The 24,928-nt window shown below is 36.7% G+C and overlaps 6 protein-coding genes across 8 annotated transcripts in view; 4 read left to right on the top strand and 2 right to left on the bottom strand.

The window, feature by feature from the left end:
- Nucleotides 1–8,936, top strand: part of LOC149673892 (protein O-mannosyl-transferase TMTC3-like) — a 49,610-nt gene extending 40,674 nt beyond the window's left edge. For all 3 annotated transcript variants that reach the window (XM_089839678.1, XM_089839677.1, XM_089839680.1), the window contains 15 exons: nucleotides 1,180–1,352; nucleotides 1,537–1,783; nucleotides 2,260–2,426; nucleotides 3,037–3,123; nucleotides 3,323–3,460; nucleotides 3,520–3,613; nucleotides 3,746–3,880; nucleotides 4,001–4,083; nucleotides 4,173–4,245; nucleotides 4,317–4,403; nucleotides 6,365–6,438; nucleotides 6,540–6,660; nucleotides 6,793–6,894; nucleotides 6,962–7,045; nucleotides 7,136–8,936. In XM_089839678.1, coding sequence (XP_089695804.1) covers nucleotides 1,180–1,352; nucleotides 1,537–1,783; nucleotides 2,260–2,426; nucleotides 3,037–3,123; nucleotides 3,323–3,460; nucleotides 3,520–3,613; nucleotides 3,746–3,880; nucleotides 4,001–4,083; nucleotides 4,173–4,245; nucleotides 4,317–4,403; nucleotides 6,365–6,438; nucleotides 6,540–6,660; nucleotides 6,793–6,894; nucleotides 6,962–7,045; nucleotides 7,136–7,528 — 2,058 coding nt within the window. In that variant the 3' untranslated portion in view covers nucleotides 7,529–8,936. The remainder of the gene's footprint in view (nucleotides 1–1,179; nucleotides 1,353–1,536; nucleotides 1,784–2,259; nucleotides 2,427–3,036; nucleotides 3,124–3,322; nucleotides 3,461–3,519; nucleotides 3,614–3,745; nucleotides 3,881–4,000; nucleotides 4,084–4,172; nucleotides 4,246–4,316; nucleotides 4,404–6,364; nucleotides 6,439–6,539; nucleotides 6,661–6,792; nucleotides 6,895–6,961; nucleotides 7,046–7,135) is intronic.
- Nucleotides 8,937–9,931: 995 nt separating this feature from the next.
- SNRPG (small nuclear ribonucleoprotein G) lies at nucleotides 9,932–10,741 on the bottom strand. The gene is made up of 4 exons (XM_089839672.1): nucleotides 10,579–10,741; nucleotides 10,413–10,435; nucleotides 10,221–10,345; nucleotides 9,932–10,157 (listed from the first exon to the last, which is right to left on the bottom strand). Exons 1-4 carry the CDS (start codon nucleotides 10,608–10,610, stop codon nucleotides 10,104–10,106), a joined length of 234 nt encoding a protein of 77 aa, XP_089695798.1. The 5' UTR covers nucleotides 10,611–10,741; the 3' UTR covers nucleotides 9,932–10,103.
- Nucleotides 10,742–11,071: 330 nt separating this feature from the next.
- pit (probable ATP-dependent RNA helicase pitchoune) lies at nucleotides 11,072–12,923 on the top strand. The gene has a single exon (XM_089839661.1). The coding sequence runs from the start codon at nucleotides 11,192–11,194 to the stop codon at nucleotides 12,857–12,859; it is 1,668 nt and encodes a 555-aa protein (XP_089695787.1). The 5' UTR covers nucleotides 11,072–11,191; the 3' UTR covers nucleotides 12,860–12,923.
- Nucleotides 12,924–13,397: 474 nt separating this feature from the next.
- LOC149673889 (thymidylate kinase) lies at nucleotides 13,398–14,433 on the top strand. The gene is made up of 3 exons (XM_089839669.1): nucleotides 13,398–13,783; nucleotides 13,842–13,950; nucleotides 14,010–14,433. Exons 1-3 carry the CDS (start codon nucleotides 13,660–13,662, stop codon nucleotides 14,398–14,400), a joined length of 624 nt encoding a protein of 207 aa, XP_089695795.1. The 5' UTR covers nucleotides 13,398–13,659; the 3' UTR covers nucleotides 14,401–14,433.
- LOC149673888 (cytochrome c oxidase subunit 7A2, mitochondrial-like) lies at nucleotides 14,424–15,138 on the bottom strand. Its single transcript, XM_089839671.1, has 3 exons — nucleotides 14,978–15,138; nucleotides 14,731–14,835; nucleotides 14,424–14,642 (listed from the first exon to the last, which is right to left on the bottom strand). The coding sequence occupies exons 1-3, from the start codon at nucleotides 14,990–14,992 to the stop codon at nucleotides 14,499–14,501; spliced, it is 264 nt and encodes an 87-aa protein (XP_089695797.1). The 5' UTR covers nucleotides 14,993–15,138; the 3' UTR covers nucleotides 14,424–14,498.
- A 401-nt stretch (nucleotides 15,139–15,539) lies between these two features.
- Nucleotides 15,540–24,540, top strand: Mnn1 (menin 1). Its single transcript, XM_089839653.1, has 7 exons — nucleotides 15,540–16,179; nucleotides 16,250–16,587; nucleotides 17,966–18,231; nucleotides 18,306–18,645; nucleotides 19,194–19,607; nucleotides 20,219–20,932; nucleotides 21,174–24,540. The coding sequence occupies exons 1-6, from the start codon at nucleotides 15,741–15,743 to the stop codon at nucleotides 20,462–20,464; spliced, it is 2,043 nt and encodes a 680-aa protein (XP_089695779.1). The 5' UTR covers nucleotides 15,540–15,740; the 3' UTR covers nucleotides 20,465–20,932; nucleotides 21,174–24,540.
- The last annotated feature ends 388 nt before the right edge of the window (nucleotides 24,541–24,928 follow it).

The raw sequence follows: 24,928 nt of genomic DNA, 5'->3' as shown, positions 1-24,928 counted from the left end.
ACCCAAAGTGGAAGTATATGTGCAAACACTGACGTCACGATGCGTGTTCAATCAGTGCGTCGTTATTTTTTAGCCGTACTTAATCCTTATTGGCATATGTAATCCGTCAATCCATAATTGTTTTGATAATATTTATTTCAAATTTATATAAAACCTTACGTGAATATACTTGAAGAGCTACGCCGCACGGCCATATTGAAAACTAGTAGATGAAGCGTTACTAATAGAAAGACAGACGGGGGGGGGAAATGGCGCGCTTGTTAATAGAATAGTAAGCAACCTAATCGCTTCTTCGTTTTTATGACAATGGAGTTTCTTTATTTTCAAAAGTCGGGTGGTTAAAATAGTGTCTGTTGTTTGATCACCTTGTCTTAAGACGTTAGATATGGCTCCAATCAAAAGGACTGGTAACTTTGAAGACCTATTTAACGACTTTGTGTCCATACACTGGATATTCTATCTTAACCCTTTTACCAATCAAACGATATACTTCACCCCCTCCCCCTTTTTAAAACTATTCTATAGACCATTTCGATGTAACTAAAAGGGAAAGACACGGGGGTAAAACATTTCCTTCCATCTCGCTTTTTGGCGCCTGCGCTGTAGTCATTTTGTATATCATGTGAGTGCTAAGAGACGGATGGCAATGTATCAACCCTCTTGTACTTCCCGATACTGAGCGTTGTCTACCCCCTATTTTACGCTGAAAAGGTCTCTTCTTCGATCAATCGTTACTAACAGATCGACAGTATTTCTTAGTATAATAATAATAAGCAAGATAATCGATTGCTCGTTCGCGTTTCATAGTAACCGCGTTATTTGTCCTTAAGTAATTGTTGGATGGTCGCGTGTGAGCTTTAAGTTAAGAAGAGTCAGATAGAGTGAGAGCGAGAACTAGGGGATAACCTGTTATGCTAAATTTGTGTTTAATTTAAGAGGTTCTCTGAGATTGTGCCTAAATCGAGCTGCGGCATGGAATTTCTCTGGCGTTAAGAATGTCTCGTATAAGGATTATAATCAAACGTTCTGGCCGCTACCCTCCCCCAACGTTCCCCCGCGTTTATTTATTTTAAGCGTAATTGCTTAAAGTATTATGTATGAGAAACATTAAACATATTTCTCCAGCATACATTATTAAGCCTTATTTAATCTAAGTTGATTTCTTTTTCTGTTCTATAGTTGCATCCGGGTGACTTCTTCAATGTCATCCAATTATTAGTGTCTTCGAAAGGTCAACCTCCTCCTTGGTTGCGTGAAATGATCCTCCGCGTATTGGTCCTCATTAGCAGTTCTATTATACTGCTTGTTGCCAGACTTAAAATCATGGGAGCCCAATTACCAGTTTTCACCAAGTACGTTCGATTGAACTTTATTGAATAGTTATCCCGAATGTTCATGGTTTATTTGACATTTTCAGATCAGATTTTAAATTTAGAGTTAATTTAATTAATCGTAATGAAGTTTTTTATCTTAAATGTCTAATTGAGTCTTTAACTTCCGCTGACTAAACAATTTCCGAAACTTATCTATTTATAGGTTTGATAATCCAGCAGCCATCGCATCGAGTCCAACTCGTCAGATGACCCTGAATTATCTGTTGCCCGTTAACGCCTGGTTGTTGCTCTTCCCCAATAATCTTTGCTGTGATTGGACGATGGGAACCATTCCTTTGCTCAACTCCTATCAAGATGTCCGAAATTTGGCCACGATATTTTTCTACATAACCTTGTTGAGTCTCTCATGGACCGCTTTCGTGTCCGACGATGGACACGTTATTATATTGGTAAGTTCAGCTTTACAAGTATGTTTGTATGGATAACTTGAATAAGGAGTAGTAGCAAAAGGGGATACAACTATCCCCTTTTGGTAGTAGTATCCCTTAAATTGATGAAGGCCCAAAGAACATACCCTTTAATTTCTGGCAGACTTATCAGAAACACTCCTTAAAAAAATAAAATATATTGTATTGTTGTTTGTGTGTTCTATTTCTGACTAACTTGTTTAATGATTCCGTTGCCCATTTTAATGATTGGATATCTTGAAACGAGAAAGATTCCGAGAAGTATAATTAGCCCTTTCCTTAATTAGCGTAATTAATGAAGTCCCTTCTTCGAAAATTAAGAATTTTCCCTAAATAATCTGGAAATAATTAAACATTTCCAGTAATATCATATTCTTAGAAACATACCATCTCTCTACTTAAAATGTTTTAATAAATTTTATTAATATGTGTTCAATTGATTTGATTGTTCAAAACAGGGTATTGCTTTCACCGTCTTTCCATTTCTTCCGGCTTCGAATCTGTTTTTTCCTGTGGGTTTTGTCGTGGCCGAGAGGGTTCTGTACGCGCCTTCCATGGGTTTCTTTATGCTGGTCGGCTACGGATGGAGTCGAATCTACGATCTACTACAAGATTCCACTAATGGGTAACGTAGTAATTCAAAACTAATCTTATGTGAAGGTGTTTTGGGCGTCCTTGGATGTGTGTTTTATGTGGAGATCGGTTTCATGAAAGACAAGTTTAGCTAGAAACTAGTAAAGAAAGGAAGTGTAGATCATTTCGATGTAACAAAGAGGGAAAGACATGGGGGTCAAACTCTTGCCTTCCATCTCGCTTTTTGGCGCATGCGCTGTAGTCTTTTTGTATCATGAGAGTGCGCAGAGACGGATGGCAATGTAACAACCCCCTTGTAAGTCCCAATACTGAGGGTTGCCTACCCACTTTTTTACGTCGAAAAGGTCTATTGAAGATCGGAGACGATGTTTGAGATGAATGTAAACAGAAACATGGATGATTTGATATAATAAGGATCAATGTCATAATCTTTCCAAAGAGGATTAAGTGATTAGTGGTGAAATTGTTGTTTAAAAGCCAGGAAGAATGATTATGAATGGTGTGTAAGAGGATTAGACCTTCGTGGAATATGTATAGTGGTACGTTTGTGTAGAAACAAATCGGTCATATGACAGGCTAATTTATTATGGTATTTCTATAATTTTGCCTATCTCATATGATACCATGTTATTTTTAAACAGAAATATATTGCGGCAGTTATTTTGGGGAGTTTTACTGATCGTTATTGGAATTCACGCCTTGAAAACATTCATTAGGAATTATGATTGGTAGGTTCGAAACACTTATTTTAAGCATACTTTTAAACGCGTTCAGACCATGCAGTATTTGCTTACAAACTCGCTTCTCTGAGTTTCCTAGCAATGTTTACTTAGTCTGAACGTACCATTAATTAGCAATTAACAGTTCCTACGAGAAAAAAGTCATTGGCCAATCGAGGGAGGTAATGTTTTTGTTTGTTTCATGTAGGAAATCGGAGTACACGTTATTTACATCTGGTATCCGCGTCAATAATAGAAATGCCAAGTTGTACAACAACGTCGGTCACGCCCTGGAAAGCGAAGGAAAATACTATGAAGCTTTGGATTACTTCCAAACCGCCACCAAGTAATTAAAATTTCAGGAGCAGTAATTCATTAACCGTAAAACGTATTGAAAATATTTAGAGTTCAACCAGATGATCTGGGAGCTCACATGAACGTCGGAAGAACTTACAATAACTTGGGCATGTTCAACGAAGCCGAAAAGGCTTTTTGGAAGGTATGTGTTCAGTTTTTTCATTGTCACTATCTCTGATAAGTCTGCCATAAATAAAAGAGTGTGTTTTTATGCTGTAGCGTTTAATTTGTTCATTTTTTCAAACAATGGAATGTCTTTGTTTCTTTATTAAAGGCTAAAGCTCTACTTCCGAAAGCTCGTCCAGGTGAACCATACCAAACGCGAATCGCTCCGAATCACCTAAACGTTTTTCTTAATTTGGCTAATCTCATTTCAAGAAATGGTTCCAGATTAGAAGAAGCGGACGCGGTGAGTTTTATTCTTTGCAATATTTGCGGATTCTCATTATTTATTTTGAATCATTCTAGTAGCGTAATTAAAAATTAGTTATTATTATTAACAGTAAATATATATTGTTCTTTCCCAAAGTTGTACCGACAAGCCATAAGTATGCGAGCCGATTATGTTCAAGCTTACATAAACAGAGGCGATATTTTAATTAAAATGAACAGGTACTTTAATTACTTCATTTTTAAATCTATCTCGTTAGATTTAATTCAAGTCTGTAAATTTGTAATTTGTTTAATTATAAATTTGTTAGGTCGATTGAAGCCAAAGAAGTTTACGAGAAAGCTCTAAAATTTGACAACACCAATCCTGATATTTATTACAATGTCAGTGGTAACGCTTTCGTTAGCAGCGTGGATAGAGTGAGCTAATCTTTGCATATATGTGATTTTTGCAGCTGGGAGTGGTTTCCCTGGAGCAGAATAAGGGAACACGAGCTTTGACGTATTTCGAAAAAGCCCTCGAGCTTGACCCCGAACACGAGGTAAGACAGCGTCACGCTATATTCATAGATATCGGAAATACTAGATACCTAAACGAAAGCGTACTAGGCTACCCCTTAGCAATGACAGGCTGATGACATCATAACTGAGTCGTCTTCTGATGTAAAATATCTGTAGATCGTTACTGCCGTTTACTCCTTAGAGTATGCCGCGTCGCTAATAACAATTTTGGTGTGGCAATAATTAAAAATCTGGCTTCGTAATCTCGTGAATCACAATTAATTATAATGATATGCAAAATTTTAATTGAGTAAATTTACTGACTGAGAAATGGCGTTGAGATGAAGCGAGATTTGAGTATGTACGAATTTGAAGCATCCAATCCGTCTCTTTACGTGATTGCCCGTTGTCTTATTAGGTTTCTGCGTGCACGTGAAGAGGGTTCCGCCCTGATAACTATCTTCAAATTTGAGGGTTAGCCCCCTTTTGTCTTAATGAAGACGAGTCACATCGGCATCCCAAAATGAAGCCAATTTTTCCTTCCACTACTCTAAAGATAGTCCAAGATGCCCTTGGGAATTTTTTTTTCAAAATTACCCGCTTTTAAATAATAATCAACCCGGGGTTATTTGCCATGAATTTATTAAATACTTTTATGAATAACTAGCCTTGACGGGTCAAGGCGTTTTTGTTACTTTTTCGGGCCACCATTTTAAAATGTAAAGCCCGTCTGTAGGATACGTATATCAGCCAATACACTAAATATTAATTTGACAAAAACGAGTTTAGCTTCGCAGTCCTTAAAAACTGCATTTATACACTATGTATTGCAGTTTGAAATACATAATATCGAAAGTTTAATCGATATGGGAAATTCGGTTTTATTAGCGTAGTTGAAACATTTGTTATGATTAGAAATTTGAGTTTCGAGATAATTCAGCTTAGATTTTCACGTACGAAATTGTATAGAATATGTTCTCGTAAAGACTTATCCGTGTCAAATAATTAAGGCGAACAAATACAAGATGAGCTTTTAGCATTTTAATTTTTCAGGGTGGAAGAGGTAAGAAGAACACTTATTTAGTACAGGCAAAGGCAGGGCGTTGCGATCAATATAATAATAATAATAGTAATAAATTTCGTTTCGTCCGACGTTTATGAATTCCACCATTACGATAAAAATTTGTTATTTTATTAAAAGAAAAAAAATACTGTTATTTGCAAAATTCCCGTTAAACTTGTCTCTAACGCGAAGGCCTAAATCATCAACTTCTTATAGGGTTTTACGGTCAACTAACAATATTTCCAAATATATACTCCACGGGGATTCCCCGGTATTCGGAAGGGAACGCGCGGAAGCACCTTTGAGCTTTGAAGTTTGGACGCCGGCGCGGTGGGGTTTCCCAGCTGCGAGGCTTGCTTAAGGATGCCGATTTAACAGTGCAGATACTACATACCAACGGGTTGGGAACCACCTCCAGGAGGGTTTTCCCCAAGAATGTAGCATTCCCCAGACAGACACTATAGAGAATGCGGAAAAATAGTACCAGAAATGATCGACAGCCAACTATTTTGGGAATGCGGAAAGATAACCACTTCCTTTTTAGCTCCATCCACAATTATATCATGACTGACTTATAATTTAACGCCCAAACCGAACCGCTTTACTTAGGAAGTTGAAATTTCGCAGGGACGTTAGCATTACGATTTCGGATTACTAGGAACGTTATTATGTGATAAATGTTTTGGTTACACGTCTTGCCACCATTTTTCAAGATTGTCGCGGATTAGCGAAATATTTCTTAGTGTGTACCTAATACTTACAAGTAACGTTTCTGCAACATTTTAGCTTCGTAGGAGTAAACCGTTTGAACTGTGCGTTCATTATCAGTCAGTTAGTTAGTACTTAGAGACCTTACTAGTTGTTGTACTCTGATTGCGCAAGAATAATGTTCATGAGTTCGTAACAAATAATTTTGACTGATTTTTCTTATGTTTGCAGCAAGCTCTGATGAATTCCGCCATACTTATTCAAGAAAACGGAACACCAACTATGAGAAAAGTTGCTTACGAGAGGTTAGTTTCAGTCGGTTGACAACAATTGTGGTGTGTGCATTGGGGCAATCACATTAACACGTGTTATATCCGATCTTCGTGTTTACGCGTTTCTATTTCAGGTTGCTGTTCTTACTTAGCGTAGGAAAAGGCAACGAAAGGGTCTATTTTAATTTGGGAATGTTAGCCATGGACGAAAAGCTAACGGATGAAGCGGAAACCTGGTTCAAAAAAGCAATCAAAGTAAGAGCACAAAGTGACTTTTGAAATAAAACTAATGGTTACAAACATCGTATGAAACGCTCTGTTATTATTTTTCAACTGCACCTATGGCTGCAAATCTATGAAATTAAAGAAAGTTCATTTGTGTTTTAGATTCGCGAGGATTTTCGCAGTGCCTTGTTCAATTTAGCCTTACTGCTTTCTGATGCCAAGAAACCCCTTGAATCTGTTATCTACTTGAAGGAATTATTAAAGGTTTGCATTCTAAAACCAAGGAACGATTTTGGCAACCCAATATAACTTGAACGTTTCATAAAAATAGTTTCACCCGGATCACGTCAAAGGTCTAATATTGCTGGGAGATATTTATATAAATCATTTAAAAGACATCGATCAGGCTGAAATTGTAAGTAGATCGAACAAATTGGGTCCTTTATCTACGATTACTGTGTACAGATGTAGGAAGTTGTTGTTATAATAATTATTATCGTTTCAGTGTTACAATAAAATTCTCGAGCTGGATGCGAGCAATATCCAAGCTCTGCATAATTTATGCGTTGTGCACGTTGAACGTGGCAATTTGGAAGAGGGCGAGAATTGCCTGGTAAAAGCGGCTTCATTAGCCCCTTACGAAGAGTATATCCAGCGTCATCTATCCATTGTCAGACAAAGAATAGCCACATTACGAGAACATCAAACTCGCCTTAAAACTCTGCGAGAAAAAGCCCTAAAATCGAAAGAAATAGATCATTCAACAAGTCATAACTCTAACCCTAAGTCTACCAGTACTAAGCTTAACGATAACGAGTTTTCAACTTTGATATCAAAGGACCAAGAGAGTGGTGAATCCAAAATTATTTCAACCAATGGGAGCGCCAAAATGCGATAGCGTAAAAACTACAATATCTTGCGGAACTACTTTTTATTCGTATCCCTGCGCTGTGGTTTTCTCCGCGTTGTAACTTGTACCGTAACATTTCAGCATTTATTAACTTCTTTCTGTCGTTTTGCGCATGCCCGGATAGAATCGTAATCTTTTGTCATCTCTGATGACGCGTTTAATACCTACATGTAGCAGCCTTAAATTACAAATTACTTCCAGAGCTATCATGAAAGTGCCTTAGGCTAAGCCAGTCAGGAAACCGTAACCTTGTCTTTATCATAATTCCAATTAGATTTAATGTTGGTAAAATTAATTTTATAAATCTAGTCGTTTAGTTTTTATTCCAAAACGTGTAAATAATTTAGCTAAATTTGTGATACGGATCGGTGTTTACCCCAACAAAAAAATTATAATTAACGTAAAATAAAATAGAAAGTGCAAAATCTGTTCCATCAGGCGCCACATTTTTTGCTTTCGGAGAAATGAATCTTGCTTGGTTTTTTGACGTGGTATTCCTCGTGATATTCAGTCTATGCGAAATTTGACAAGTGTCGATTAAGTATGGGGAAAAAGGACTAGACGGGGAGACGGTCAGAAGGGGACAAGTTATTTTTTAAAGTGTATGTAGAATTTCAATAATTTTTCATTGGTACTTCTTGCAAAATACAAAGTTACTATGGAAGCAAATTGTTCGTAGGCTATGATCGGTTTCAGAGCACCTTGCGATTCGGTAATGGTGCGGCAAGTCGTACCAGGAACCGATACTGGTCGTACTGCGTTGAGAAATTTTCGAAACTAATTTCTCATCGTAAAGACCACTTTTTGGAAGGGCTTCGTTTCCGTTGATGGGGATACAGACATTACCTCTCCATCTAGCTCGCTTCTCCAATATAAAAATACCAAGTTTAGGGATGTCCTTGTGAGCCGCCACAAACTATCGGCGCGGTTGTTAGCGGCTGACATTCCCTATTGGTACATCGCGCGTCTTAAGAGAACAAGTCTTTGAAAAAAGGAGACAGGTAACTTCGTGATTGCGTATGTAGAGAACGAAGTTATGTTAGTATGGTATCGGAAAATTATAGGTAACCTTTAACCTTAGCAATAATGAATTGAAGTGATATTGAAATTTGCCAAAGCGTTTGATTTTTGTAGTAAGATTGAAATTGCAACCTAAATTATGTTTTAAGCCAATAACTTGCATTTCAACTTCAAAATAAAACCGACAGAATTATTATTTTCTCGATCTTGATTGGTAGGATACGTAGTTGTTCGCAATCTTAGAATCACCATTCAGCTTAAGAAACTCCGGATGTTTTTAATGAAAAATTGTGGTGGTTCTAAGCTCGCGAAAATGTATAGTTAATATTTTTGTATATTTATAATGATTGAAAAAAATAAAACAAATATTATCAAATAGATGTTTTAACATTCTAAATTTCTCCAATGGTATTAGGATTTCCCTGCTATGACGGTAAAACATGGTGTATTGCAATATGAGGCCATAATGGCAGGGTAACACGGCGTGTTTTTTGGAAAACGACTTGGGTACGGGTAATCAAAAATTTGATTGCCGGGTATCGGGGCGGGTGTTCGACCCAATCCCCGAACGGGTACCCGCACACCCTTACTGTTTATCAAGGTCTAAGTATTTTTACGCGGTACTTTTAAAAATACAAAGAAAAAACTTTATTTGAGAGCGATTTTCACCTTCTAACATATCCTCATTATTTCAAGTGCGCCCTCTTGAACGATGGTTAAGAAAGTCCTGTGATAAAAAAGTTAAATTTCAAACAATGGACCGCGGATATGTAACAGTCATTAGTCAAACCGAACGTCTTCAAAAAACTCAAGCACCTTTGTTCAAGGCTTAAAAAATATTTTAGCACAAAGCGACAAAGCATTTACGTGTCAATAGACTTTATATACAGAAGTCGCGATTAAAAAAATAATGGTTTCGGAAGATTGATGTAGTCCTCAATTTTTTTAGGTTACTTAACATATTTTAAAGTTTATCTTCTCGCCCAAAAAATTAATGGTTTTTACTAAAGCGCATTTGATTTGAAGGCAAAGGTGTATTTGAATGCATTGTTAAGACTTGTAAACTAACAGAAAAAAGACCCTGTCAGGACATTTTTGTTACTTTTCGGGCCATACCCTCTAACCTCAGGCCTGCCTAGGCGAGCGTGCGCATGCGCCATTTTTAGCTCCTAAATTTTTAAGCCTAATTCATTTCAAAATTCGCGGGGTGCAGGAAAACGCTTTAGTACCCCTTTACACGGGAAAAATCATGTATTTATTATTCACGAATTAAAATTAATCTAATTAGTTTTATGAAATTATGGTAAAATATATGCTTCCATGGGCACTAGCTTGACAGGTATGTTAAATAATTGACACAAAACACCACAATTAAAATTAAATCTTCAAAAACTTTATTCACATGAATTTAAATGAAGTTGAAATCATAATGACCAGCTTTAATCAAAGATTTTTAATGAATGACAAAATTTTTTTGAAAAAAATGTGTCTGTTAATGACATGTTATACAAAATGATCAAGTTTTTAGTTTTAGGTATGATAATCATCCTATTCGATCCAGTGATTCTAACAACACTATGCTGTTACCTCTCACCACCTGTAATTAGCAAATCAAACACGTATTAATTAAAGGTAATTAGAACTAATCTGAGTTACTTACAATCATCCCAATGTTGGTCTTTTCACCACTTTTGGTCTCTTCAATTGCTTCGTCCATTACGAGATTCATAAATGGATCAAAACCACGCAAAATACCAGTTACCATCCTAGCTCCATTCAGTTTCACTAATAATAGCAATCAAAATTACTATATAATTAAGGGAAAAACCTAATTATGTTATCATGCACTCACAAGAAAGTTTCTTGTCCATATACCTGCGGAAAAACATAAATATTTCTTAATATAACATGATCTAACACATTAATTAATGATTTGCATGCACATGCAGCATTTATAATTGAGCCAAGGCTTGGTAAAACCAAAGTTATTAACAAGTTAATGAACTTAAAAGGCCTACTTTTTTAATTCCGGTGGATGTGCTTTACTCATATTGATTTCGTATTAACAAAATTTAGTTTTGAACTTTTAAGTAATGAAGATTAAACTTAATTAAATAGCCGGTACCGGTCCACTACCTCACTTGTTCGAAGCTACGAACCAACACTCGAACAGAGGCTACAGAGCAGAGCAGAACACAAAGAAAAACAGACTAGCTGCAGTGTTGCAATAAATGTAGCCCTTATTGGTGCCGGAGCACCGATCTTGTAGGCTTGTTAACCATGCTTCATACAAAATTCTGCACATTTCTTTTATAATTAATAGATTAGCATGGTTTTTATTCGATTTTTATTCACATAGAACGTAAAATCACCTAATAATTATACCTAATAGAAGCTGAATAACTAATCCGACTCCCTTGGCCTCAGCACCATTAATCTTATAAGAGACTTATTGCAGCTCCTGTTATTTACCTCCACACTTCAGCGCCTTCAAGCCTCCAAGGCCGTCAACATTCAAAGTTCCTTCATTCATGACAGCATGGTTGCGGTACACGTGGAACAAGTTACACAAAGTGATTTTAATTAAGATTTAGTTACGATTGTAGTAAATTAACCAAGTAAATAACTAAAATGCAAGACAAAATTCTACTTCGTAAGCTAAAAAAGAAAGAGGCGAAACTTCAAGCATTGCGTAAGGCAGAAAACCCTTCGGAAGTAAGTGAAGAAAATCCAGACCAAGGCTTAGGGAAATCTTCAACTTCATCTAAGCCTACTAGTGAAGATGTCAATAATGATGACCCTAATCTTTTCACTACACTATCCGATAAAATATCAGACTTGACAATGAAAGGCATTGCTGAAATGGGTTTCACAAAAATGACCGAAATTCAGGCTAAAACAATCCCACACTTAATAGAAGGTCGCGATATTGTAGCTGCTGCAAAAACAGGTAGTGGGAAAACCCTTGCCTTCTTAATCCCGGCCATCGAACTAATTTACAAACTGAAATTCATGCCTCGTAACGGAACCGGGGTCATTATAATCTCACCAACTCGTGAATTAGCCATGCAGATATTCGGAGTTTTGAAAGAACTTCTTCAATTTCATTATCATACATATGGCTTAATAATGGGTGGTACTCACCGGCAAGCTGAAGCTGATAAGCTAAGTAAAGGCGTGAATATCCTTGTGGCAACGCCTGGACGGCTTTTAGATCATCTACAGAACACTTCGCAGTTTCTGTATAAAAATCTACAATGCCTCATAATTGATGAAGCTGACAGAATTTTAGACATTGGATTTGAGGAGGAGATGAAACAAATAGTTCGTTTGTTGCCAAAAAAGCGACAGACCATGCTATTCAGCGCGACCCTAACGAAAAAAACGGAAGATTTGGTAAAAGTAGCATTGAAACAGGAACCGCTATTTGTTGGAACTGAAGAAGCAATGTCTGGTGAAACAACAGTAGCCACTGTTGAGGGTTTGGAGCAAGGCTACGTGGTCTGCCTCTCGGAGAAACGTTTCTTGGTTCTATTTACCTTCTTAAAGAAAAACCGCAAGAAGAAAGTGATTGTTTTCTTCAGTTCATGCATGTCAGTTAAATTTCATAATGAACTTCTAAACTACATTGACCTCCCGGTAATGAGCATTCATGGAAAACAAAAGCAGACAAAACGTACCACCACCTTCTTCCAATTCTGTAAGGCAGATACCGGCATTTTACTCTGTACTGATGTAGCTGCTCGAGGTCTCGACATTCCGCAAGTGGATTGGATAGTGCAGTATGATCCCCCTGATGATCCGAAGGAATACATCCACAGAGTTGGACGTACCGCACGAGGAGAGGGCGGTACGGGTCACGCCCTTTTGATTTTACGACCAGAAGAAATTGGATTTCTAAGATACCTTAAACAAGCAAAGGTCCCATTACAAGAGTTTGAATTCTCATGGAGTAAGGTGGCTAATGTACAACCACAGTTGGAGAAGCTTATTGGCAAGAACTATTTCTTGAATATGTCCGCAAAGGACGCGTACAAGGCTTATGTTCGCGCCTACGATTCACATCACCTTAAGAACGTTTTCGATGTGAACACCTTAGATTTAGTGGCTGTAGCGAAATCATTTGGATTTCTTGTTCCACCTAGTGTTGAGTTGGGTATGGGAGTTTCCAAAGCCGTTAGGGCTAGGAAAAGAAGTTATGATCAGGAGGCGGGGCCTGCTTCGAAGAAGAATAAGAAGGGGATCATTTATAAGCCTATTCCTGTTAAGTCAAGAAAAGGACGAAAATATACAAAATAATTATGAAGTTTTTCTGTAATTGGCATAAAGATATCAAAAATAAAACCAAACATTATGAAGTTAATGTTGTAGTTTTTAATAAATAAAATAATACTAGTATTTACAATTCTTAAATACAACAGAACCATTACATAGAGTTTACTGCACATAATCTCGTTGTGATTAGTCTGACGCTAAGCCTAATACCAGATTGCGAAATTGGTATGCTGGCAAACTCAAAGTGATCAGCCCTACGAAAATGCCTATTTTTGTTTTGAAAAACATTTTTGACAGTTAGGAATAGTGTTTCTATATTTTTGGTGTCACTATGAATTTTTTGTATCATTGCCTCGTTGCGTGAAGTTCGGACAATTTTATCTGTAACAGTACACCCTTAAAGATTTTCTAGTATATATTCCGCCTATTTGTAACCCTTCAAGCTTAAAAACTAATTATATCTAAGCTTCATTAGTTTGAACATCTACTAATTGATGTAAGCTCAAGTATTTGGTAAGTATGTTGAGGACATTAATCCACGTTATTACCGACGCATGTGCCATGGCTAGCCTACGATCGCGCCTCGAGGCCTCTCTAAAAAAATCTTAGTCAAAATTAGGCGTCGTCTGCTTCAAAAGTTTCGACGCTAAAGCAGACAACCAGAGTTGTCAAGCAAGAAGTGAAACACTGCTTTTTCATTGGATAGAAAATCATGAGTATAACTCAGTTCAGTTCGAGAACCGGAATATACCCGCCAAAAATTAGTGTGTCATTTGCCGAATGTGGTTTATAATTAATCTTATTTGATTTAAATACTAATCAAGATGAAAAGGGGTGCGTTTATAGTTGTAGAAGGCTGCGATAGAGCTGGAAAATCAACCCAATGTCAGAAACTAACAGAATATTTTACAAACAAAGGGAAAAGTGTGGAAAACATAAATTTCCCTGGTAATGTATGGGTGATAATGAGATGATACGTAATTAAAATTAACCTAATCATATTTAGATCGTTCAACTGCAACTGGAAAATTAATAAACCAGTATCTTGAAGGAAAAACTAATCTAAACAACCAAGTTATTCATTTGCTTTTTTCAGCAAACCGTTGGGAAGCTGAGTAAAAAAAGGAATTTTATTTTAATAAGCTTAGTGTTCTAACTTAACATTGCCATTAAGGTCAAACATCCTTAAATCCTTGAGATCTGGCACCACAATCATATGTGATCGTTACGCCTATTCAGGTGTTTCATATTCCTCCGCTAAGGGAATGGATCTCAATTGGTGTAAACAACCTGATATTGGACTTCCTAAACCAGACCTAGTATTGTTTTTGGATCTTAATCCGGAAGTTTTAGAGAAAAGAGAAGGTTTTGGGAATGAATTCTACGAAAAGATTCAATTTCAAACTCTTGTCAGGCAGCAGTTTTTTAAGTTGAAAGAAGAAAACTGGAGGTTTATCGATGCGTCAAAGACTTTGAAAAATGTCAGTGAAGAAATAATTAAATGTGTTGAAGATATGAAGTTAAACAATATCAATGATGAGATTGAAAAATTGTGGTTTAAATAATGAATAAAATAAAAATTCAACTATAATTTATAACATCACTTGTTTTAATTTACATATAATTTTGATGGTTTACAACTATTAAAGACAATTATCAAGAGTTATTGAGGTTTTTTGGGGAAAGCCATGATATACAAGTTATTGAAAAGTAGACCTAGACCCAGAACACACAAACCAAGGGTCGCTTGATAAAGAATTTTATCGGCTTTGCCTCCTTTTAGGTGAACTGGTACTCCATCATCAACCTAAATTATAATAGGGTTTAGGGTATAATATCACATTAGCAATGCACCCATGTCTTTCTTCATTTTAGGCTTAATAAGTATATATTACGGTAAATCGTTTCTGAAGTTCACGAACTCTCTTCTCTTTTTCGGCATAAGTTGCCATTTTTCGGTTTGAAGCCCTTACTAAGGGTGTCCTCGCTTGGGAAATGATCTAAATTTAATATAAAACGTTTAATTACTGAAAAAAGTTTCCTAAGCCTTGGTCAAATCATAGTGAAGCAAGTAATAAGTTGCCGTTAAAATTTCATTTTGGGGATATTTAAATTAATGTTAAAAACTTCAAGGATACCTACTCTGGAAAATACCATTTTAATCAGGTTTTTATATCCAAAACTTCGTTCAATATCAAGGTGCAAAAAGAAATCTCCCAACCCGGAATCTCTAATTAATTAGAAATTTATGACCTTTCGTTGTTTGGTGACCTTGTTAAGATCTTTAAACAGGGGTTTCTAAAGAGGAATAAGAAATGAGAGTAAGTTGCCCTTCAGGGTGGGAAATAAGGATATTTTTAAAACTGGACACTGGGCCAGCGACCCCCCTGGCCTGGAATAAATAAACTGGTCCATGACCATTGACCAGGGCGCGTCGTCTGCTAAACTAAAGAAGTGGGTAATTAAATAGTTGAGATAATGTCTGGACTCTGGTTACCCTTGAATTTTCTTAGTGGTCCAGTGGACCACTGATCCCCCTCCGATTTAATTTTTAAACTGGTCCAGGCAATTTTTAAACTGGTCATTTGCCCTGTGCCACCGCCTTATTTCCCACGCTGTTGCCCTTCAACCTACTTTGATTTGGACTATTCTCTCCAATCTAGTGTTATTGCTCCTTGGTGACTCTACCCTTTTTAAACCCCTATGTGATTCATTTCAATCTATCAGTGTTAGGAACTACTTTTACACTACGGGATTTAATATCGACTATCCATCCGCTATATAATTTTGCCCGCTGTCATTTTACGTCTGTTGTTTTTCATTTTTTGTTTTCGTTTATTTTTTCTTTTGCGTCAATGGATGGAATGGAAGCCATGTTGGTATTTAAAAACACGTAAATTACAAGATGTCAGGGTTAGGGGAAAGCGTGAAACGCCGCTTCCCTATTTCGAAAATCGAAGATGTAGTCCTTATTTTTAAGGAGCAATTAGAAAATTCCAACGGCCCTAATTTGGCCATGTTGTCAATACTCGCGGGCTACATAGAAAACCAGTTGACATGTAACCGAAATCTTGCGCAAGCCGAAACTGGATTTAATGATGATCGAAGCAGTGATGATGGAGAAAACGAACCATTCCCGATCGTCGAATTGTCAGCGGTGGAAGCTTTATACAGTAAATTTTATAGTCAAATCAAAGGTTCCGTAGATATGTCCAAGTACAAAGGATCTCGGTACTCGTCTCGTGAACTTGTCAAAAAAGTGTCGGACGTTGTTTGGAGCTCCCTTACTCGGAGTTACTACAAAGATCGGGCGCATTTACAATCCCTATATAGCTATTTAACAGGTAGAATGTTATCTAAAAAACCCCACACTCCCACAGTATTAAGAAAATTAACGGTAATCACGTATCTCAGGAAACAAATTAGATTGTTTTGGAGTTGCATTCTCAGTTGTAGCAGCGTGTCAAGTTCTAAATTTAAATGATGTCCACCTAGCATTGTCTGAAGACCATGCTTGGGTAACTTTTGGGAAAGATGGCCAAGAAACTGCCGAAGTTACGTGGCATGGAAAGGGAAATGAAGATAAAAGGGGTCAATCAGTGACATCATCCTCAATGGAGAAATCTTGGCTTTATTTAAATGGCTACCCCATAAATTGTACCAGGTTTACGGAGGTAGCCGCTTTAGTTTCTGGTATAAATCCTTCTATTAATGCCACGACTGATAGTTTAGAATTGGCTTGCCTTCAACAAGTAAGATGAGCAGTAATTATATTTTTAAGGAAAAGTTCAGATAACATAATATTATATGGTTTTTTTCTAAATATTAAAAGAAAAATATTAAACAAAAATAAATGGTCTCTTATTACAATATAATTAGCCTTTAATTAGTCTTAAAAAACGAGGACTATTGTGCCGCCATTTGTTTAGTGTCGTCTGTAAAATCGAACCCTTACCATGGATTAAGAATGCGCGTGAGGAAGTTTATTTTCACGCTGTAGGATAGGCAACTCCCTATCTCCGACAACAGCTTATTCTTATTATTCGATATATACTCTGTTCCAGCAGAGAGAATTTAGAAGGGGAGTGGAAGGCCCCCCTTTGACTCTATTAAACGTGATGACGCCCAAACAAGATGTCGCGTTGAGCTTTTTGGGGTAGGCGAGTTTCCGGTCACGTGTTCTAAAATCTCTCTGTTACAAACGCATCATACCGGAAATCGACCTGCCTAGATAACGTTTAGCAGACGACGTTGCGCTACATTCCAAACCACCCCTTCCACTCCCCTTCTAAATTCTCTCTGGTTCCAGCTTTGGTTGTCAGCACGCGCAAAGCTAGGTCTCTATGTAATCTAGCTTTGTGCGTGCTGACAAGAGGCAAAAGAAATACTCATTTTCAGAGAAATTTAAATCCTGAAGATGAGTATTTCGCTCGTTTCCTGTCCATACTCACAAAGCTATGTTACATAAAGACCTAGCTTTGTTCGTGCTGACAACTAAAGCTGGGACAGAGTGTATAAAGAATAAGTTGCCGTCGGAGATAGGGAGTTGCCTATCCTATAGCGTGAAAACAAATTTACTCACGCGCGTTATTTATCCATGCTATTACCTTTACCTCTCTCAGCCTGTGAGAATTCCACCAATCCCGTTTGGGGTAAGTGGTTCGGTTTATCAGACGCCACTAAAGCAATGGCTGCGCACTAGTCCTCGTTTTTAAGACTAATTAAATGCTGATTATCTTGTAACATAAGTTTATAAGATATGTTCCATAAGTATGTCACTACCCATACTTCGTAATGTTAGAGGCTTAATGAGAGCTAGTTCAAGAACGACGTGAGAATTGACTACACTCGGTTTTTCAATCCATCCTCCTCTTTGGTCTGTACTAAGCCTTTGACAGCGCCTCACTAGGCGTCGCTTTATGAGAATCTATGACGTTTCTCCTACGTCACTTCATGACAAGCTCTCATTAACGAGACTTATGCTTGTAATAAGAGATCATTTATTTTTGTTTTAATATTTAATTCCGTTTATATTTAGAAAAAGGGTGTTCTTTTAAGGTATAATGTTACGTCACCTGAACTTTTCCCGTAGCTAGGCCTAATTTAATAAGTTTACTTTAAAATTCAAAGAGACTACTGTGGTTGTTGTATGATAAGGGACATTTAAGTAATTACCCAATGGCGTTGGGGAATCTTGGAGATTTAGAAGAGATAAGCCCCACCCCTGGAAGACCTCCGCCTTTGGAATTATTTCAAGAATCAGTTTTATCCGCGAAAGAATTTTATAATGATCATCACGTTTATCCTTATACCTATTTGGGAGGTTTCTTTTATAGAAACGGAAGGTATAAGGAAGCCCTAGAAGCTTGGGCAAATGCCGCATCAGTTATAAGAAAGTAATACTCGAAAAAACACAAACCGTTGTTTAAAGATGTTTGCTTTAAACAAACAAACAAACAAATATTTTTAGATTTAATTATAATCGAGAGGATGAAGAAATTTATAAGGAATTTCTAGAGATTGCGAATGAATTAATTCCTCATATAATTAAAGTCGTTAATACCGGTGGATGCGAACCTTCGGGGCTTTCTCAGATTCCTTTATTGCAAGATGCCAATTGTTTCGCGTCTTTATTGAAATTTTACGACGGTCTTTGCGCCTGGGAAGAGGAATCTCCTACACCGGTGTTGCATATTGGTTGGGCCAAACCTCTAGTTGCTACCATCTCCAAGTTCCTTTATACCATCAGAGCGTCAGTTGATATTCTTATTCCAAAACCCGAAGATGAAAAAGATAAAGAAGCTACGACTGTTAGTATATAAAAACCAGGGGTGTGCGAGTACTCGTTAAGTTCGAGTACTCGGTTCGAGTATCGAGCCGAATACTCGACTCGATACTCGATAACAACACATTGAGATACTCGAGACAGATTCGAGTAGCTTTTTAACATTTTAAATACTCGACAAATACTCGAGTCCGAGGCTTACAACTATAGCAGACGATGAGTTCATGAGCATTTATTTTGAAAATCACCTGTTCAATGTTTAATTGATCACTAACAATCTTTTTGAACTAGTTCGATGTTAGATAATTGAACATCTTCGTTATTTTCAAGAAATTTACAAAATTGCTACTCGACAAGTCAATATTTGAGACTCGATAATTACTCGAAAGAACAAACAAAATTTGACCTATCTAAATACTCGATACTCGAAAGGATTTTTGAGACTCGGCTCGATACTCGATAAGAAATTAGTTTCGATACTCGGACTCGGCTCGAAACCGAAAAAACGGGACTCGCACACCACTGATAAAAACGCGCCTTATCGTAATTAGATTAATTTTTTACGCTTTAAAGGTTGTTAAGAAAGTGGAGAATGAAACAACAAATTCTTCCCTCAAAGAAGAGAAAATAACGGAGAAACCTACTACTCATACTGTGACGGAACTAAATGGTTCTACGAACAAAAAGGAATTAGAGGATCCCTCGTTACTCTTATCGTCTTTGAAAAATAAATTTGATACAAATGATGAGCCGCATCCAAACATCGCGACATTAGCAGCTGCTTGCGGAGATAATATATTCAATCCCGATTATCTTTTGGGATCTGCGGACGGACCTTTTTCGAGGTATCCTCCTAATAAAGTAAATCTTGGAGGGGAGAAACCTCAGTTCCTAAATGCCCTAAACGGAAATGGGAAACTTCAAACTGATTCTCCAGCGGAAACGATTCATTTGAAACAACGAGATGATTTGGAGGTTTCTACTACTGTAAGATGATAATATCAAAAGTGGATGAGAGGAAAAGTATGAAAATGGCCAAAAGTCGCGAGTCATCAGAGTTTCGCCGTAGTTGACCGTTTTATTGGCGTAGCTATACTGAGCCTGTTCACTCCCATAAAGTAGGTCTAGTGTTAATTCGCGGTTACGCGGTTACCGTCGTCTGCTATTGTGTATGATAGAACTTCCTCGATTTGTGTTTGTAGTCAGGACAGAGTAGCTGGTAATGTTTTAAAAGGTATTTGAAGGTATAATATGGATTTAAGTAAGTTTATCGAAACAATAGAAGAGCACATAAAACTAGTTGCGTTTAAAACAAATCTCGGTAATTTAGCTACAGCGCCAGCAGCTTGCGTCGTGATGCGCGTGATAGAGTGGGCTATGGTTAAACCAAGGAGCATAAATGTCTGAACTACTTTCAGTCGCGAGTTTGCAAGTCCAACAGTCACTAGTAAACTAAATAGTTATTGGCGAAACTTTGATGTCCGCGTTTTTTAACACAGGCTCTATGGCCATTGTCATACTTTCCCTCTCATCCACATTTGATAATATTAATGATTCACCAAACACAAAGAAACCACTTTATTATAAATTTATTTCAGGTTAATACTTTACAATCTTCATCCGATAGTAAAGTTTGCGTGGCGTTATCCAGTCAGAAAATGGCGGGATTAAAATCTCTATTGCAGGCGGAGAAATTAAATACTTCAGCCATTCAGCTGCAATTAACAGCCCAATCGCAAGTTCACGTGGCAAAAAGAGGTCGAAGTAACACCTTGACTTCAATCAGCGATTTTGAACTGCATTCTTTATCGAGTAGATGCAGTAAACGGGCGAGAAGGGAATGAATGTATGTAAACTAATTGTTAATTTTTCCCAGGGAAGGTTGAATGTTGCATTTTGTTTCCGTTACGTTGTTGTTTTTCGAGAGACTGAGATTAAAAAGTGTAAATAAGAGGAGCGCCAATTGCCAATTGGCAGTATTAGGCTTTTAAAGCGTACTTAAAATCCATTCTTCCTTCATTTGATTTACCTACTCCCATTTGTTTTTCTTCATTTGTTTACTTAATTTCATAAATCAATTATACAAATTTGATTTATTCATTAGAGGAAAAGTGCATGTAAGATAACATTGTACCTTTTATATCAGCCTTTTTCTAAATATAAATATATTAAAAATAAATAAATGATCTCTCATTACAAAATAATTAGCATTTAATTAGGCCTAAAAACGAAGACTACTGCGCCGCCATTGCTTTAGTGGCGTCTGCTAGCTAGAACCCTTTACACACACGGAATTGGTTGAATTCTCACAGGCAGTCTGGGAAATAGCACACTTCCTCTGGTCCAAAACCAGTTTATTAATTGCTTGGACTAGTTTTTAAATTCAAGAAGTGGGGGTTACTGGTCCTCAGGACCAGATTATTAATTGCAAATCTATAGGAGAACAAAGGCTGGGACCAGTCCGGAGACCTGTTAATTATCTCGGGGACTAGGGGGGTCACTGGTCCCAAGGACTAGTTTAAAAAATATCCTTATTTCCCAGACTGCTCACAGGTATGCTGGCGTTGAGCGCGTGATCGAGTTGGCTATGGGTAGGGGTGAGAGTTTTTTTTTTAACCACTGTTTTCTTTCCCGAGTGGCCCTGTTTCTAAAGGGTGTATATTTATATAGGCATCACCAGGGAGAGAGGGAGATGCCGCGTGAATAGCGCGAGGTGTCTCTCTTTTGGGTGGGGGAAGTAAATTTTCCAGCCAAAGGGGGTAGTATCGCCCGGGCTACCGCGAGCTCTACTGCGCAAAATCCAAAGTTTTTATCTCATGTAGCGACTATTCGTGATGTCACTTCGCGCATGCTCAATGATCCACCGAATGACCCAAGGTAGAGAGAGAGAACATTAGTATTTCATACCCCGTTTTCAACCCCTTCCCGCTAGATACGAGTTCTGTTAGCATTAGGCGGCTTCTCCCTCTCTCCCTGGCATCACTAAACCTGTAGAGCAGGGCCGGAAATAAGCAATAAAATTTTAAAATGTCCAATTTTTTTTTTTTTTTTGTTAAAAGTAAGAGGCTCGCTGGACATTTTGACCAATAAATTTCTCGGAAGTTTTAATTGCATGACTAAAAAGATGCAACACTATTATTTGTACACTTCAGTGGACAATGCCCTATAAATTATCCAGTTAAAGGAGGGGTCACTTGTGGACACATGTCCTATAAGGATTTGTTTTATTTCCGGCCCTGTCTTACCCTGTGAGAATTCAACCAATCCCGTTTTGGGTAAGTGGTTCGGTTTAGCAGCCGCCACTAAACTAATGGCGGACAGGGCTGGAAATAAGAAAAAATTCTTATAGCACATGTGTTCAGTTATACTCCTTTGACTTGAAAATTTATAGGACATTGTTCACTGGAGTGCGGTAAAATTGTGTCACTTCTTCATAGTCAAGCTATCAAAACTTCGGAAATATTTACTGGTCAATGGTCCAGTGATCCCCTTAGTTTTTAAAACTTTACTACCGGACATTTCCTTAGTTTTTAAAACTTTACTACCGGACATTTTAAAATTTTATTGGAAAATGTCCAGTGTCCTGTACTTATTTCTGGCCCTGATGGCGGATGGCGCAGTAGTCCCCGTTTCTAAGACCAAATGACCAATTAAATGCTAATTATCTTTAATGAGAGATTATTTATTTATTTTTTTATCACAAAATATTAAAATTTTTAGTTTTTATTGACAATTTATGACGGTTTTAAAGCAAAAATTAATTACATCACATTTTAAAAGCCTAATATTGCACAGCCTTGAATGTTAAGGAATAAGGAAGCTTAATTGACAAACCAAAATTAATAAGTTAATGAATGTTTGCAAATGGATATAGAATAGGTCGGAGAGACAGGGATTATTAATTATTAATTATTAAATTATTGGATCTTAGGATTATAATTAGATTAAATTGTAGTAATAGAAATCTAAATTAACGGTGAATTGAAATTAAACAAATGATATTGAATACATTTTCATAAACTAACGTCAAAAATGGAGGGTGACCTAGTTGATTTTGCGTTATTTTGAAAAATAATTATTAATTACTAATTAGGTTTGAAAATTATTAATATATTAATAAGTGTCCATGAAATCCTGCTTTTTAGCGTTAAATAGTTAAAATAATAATAATAATAGTTAGACATAAAATGGTTTGAAAGCTTGTTAAGAAAGTTTACAGGATTAATTAACATATGAAATTATTCGTAGCATATATGATTACGAAATATTAAAATTCCTATCTTCCTACGTTACGTTTTATCTTAACTGGTCTACTTTTGATCTATTTTCTTATAATATTAAAAAAATTATACGAAATTAAAATTGAAAGAGTCTCTAAAGCTAGAAAAGTAAGGTTCTAGGCCTAAATAATATTTTAGACCAAAGAAAGTTGGTATGAAAGAAATATTTTGCAAAAAAAAAAAAAAGAAAATAAAAATTGTACATTTGCTTAAAAAAATATATATGCAAAAAAAAAAATTAAAAAAAAAAAAATAAGAAACATAAGATATAAAAGAAATATTTTTGATGTTCTATGATGAACTTGTTGGTTGTGTGTTTTCGACAATATTTAATAAGTATTACTACCGCTACTATTCCCCCCCCCCCAATATGGTACTCTGTTTGAAAAGATCTAACTGAAAAAAATATTTAGTTATTTTTTAATCGTTATATGCCATCAACAATAGGTCAAAGCAAAAGTGGATGAGAGTAAAAGTATGAAAATGGCCAAAAGTCGCGAGTCATCAGAGTTTCGCCGTAGTTGGCCGTTTTATTGGCGTAGCTATACTGGGACTGCTCACTCCCTTAAAATAGGTCTTGTGTTAATTCGCGGTTACGCGGTTACCGTCGTCTGCTATTGTGTAATCTCGGTAATTTAGCTATAGCGCGAGCAGCTTGCGTCGTGATGCGCGTGATAGAGTGGGCTATGGTTAAACCAAGGAGCATAAATGTCTGAACTACTTTCAGTTGCGAGTTTGCAAGTCCATCAGTCACTAGTAAACTAAATAATTATTGGCGAAACTTTGATGTCCGCGTTTTTTAACACAGGCTCTATGGCCATTGTCATACTTTCCCTCTCATCCACATTTGCTCAAAGTAAGTATTCTTTAATAAAAAATGATAATATTAAAAATAATATGTAATTCCATTTTATTTTATTTTTATTTTAATTTTACTATGAATGTTTAAAAAAAAACAAATGAAAAATTATGTAAATAATATATATGTTTATTCATGAGAATTCCGTAGTTCACATTTGTTTCCCCCCCCCCCTTTCATTGATACGTTTACGGTGAAATTAAAATACACTCCTTGTTATAGAGTGCTGTCAGTTGTGACGTCAGAGCCAAGGTTAAACGTCACGAGTCTGCCTTTAGCAATGGGCGGCCATGACAGTTACAGTTTTTTCTTTATGGGAAAACAGCATGGGTGACGTCACACCGGCGCTTCTGACAGCACTCTATTGTTATCAACCCTTTTTATTCTTAAATTTTTCAATTATGTATTTTGCATTTTTTTTAAAAACAACACTTCGTCATGCACAGTACACAATTTTTGCAAAATTTTTAATTTACGAATTAAGAATAATAGACTTAATAGTGTTAACTTCGTATTTTTTCTGTTGAAACATAGAATATGTATGTACATGTAGATCTTTTTATACCAAAGCAAAAGCTGTGATTGAAATTTATTAGAAAAGACTGTTGTTTAAGATTAAGACGTTTGAGAGAGAGAGAGAAAGAAAGAAAGAGAGAGAGAGAGATAAGAGCACTGTCAATTTGTTAACGTTGGTTTCTTTGCATTCACTTTATCATTCTTTTTTTGTCTACTAATTAAGCAATTATTATGTGAAATCCTCTATTAAAAAATGATTCTCTAACGAAGTGTCTCTTATTTTAAGCCTAAATGTGGTTTAAGTGAAGGTTTTATTATTTATTTTACGTAAAAGAAAATTTTGTCTACATTTGGACTTTGGAGGTCGATTAAACCGAAGATTTAATTGCTTGATGATGGACCAATCACCGTCCATGTTACCAGGCTGGGAAATAAGGATATTTTTTAAACTAGTCCTTTGGACCAGTGACCCCCTAATGTCTGAAATCATTTACTGGTCTCCGGACTGGTCCCAGCCTTTGCTCTCCAATAGATTTGCAATTAATAAACTGGTCCCGAGGACCAGTAACCCCCACTTCTTGAATTAAAAAACTAGTCCAAGCAATTAATAAACTGGTTTTGGACCAGAGGAAGTGTGCTATTTCCCAGCCTGC

Source organism: Phalangium opilio, unplaced genomic scaffold (genome assembly GCF_054372755.1).
Source record: "Phalangium opilio isolate 3A_F unplaced genomic scaffold, DU_Popi_V2 ptg000048l_1, whole genome shotgun sequence".
Lineage (NCBI taxonomy): Eukaryota > Metazoa > Arthropoda > Arachnida > Opiliones > Phalangiidae > Phalangium > Phalangium opilio.
The sequence above is the reverse complement of the archived record's forward strand: the minus strand, read 5'-3'. Positions and strand labels throughout refer to the sequence as shown.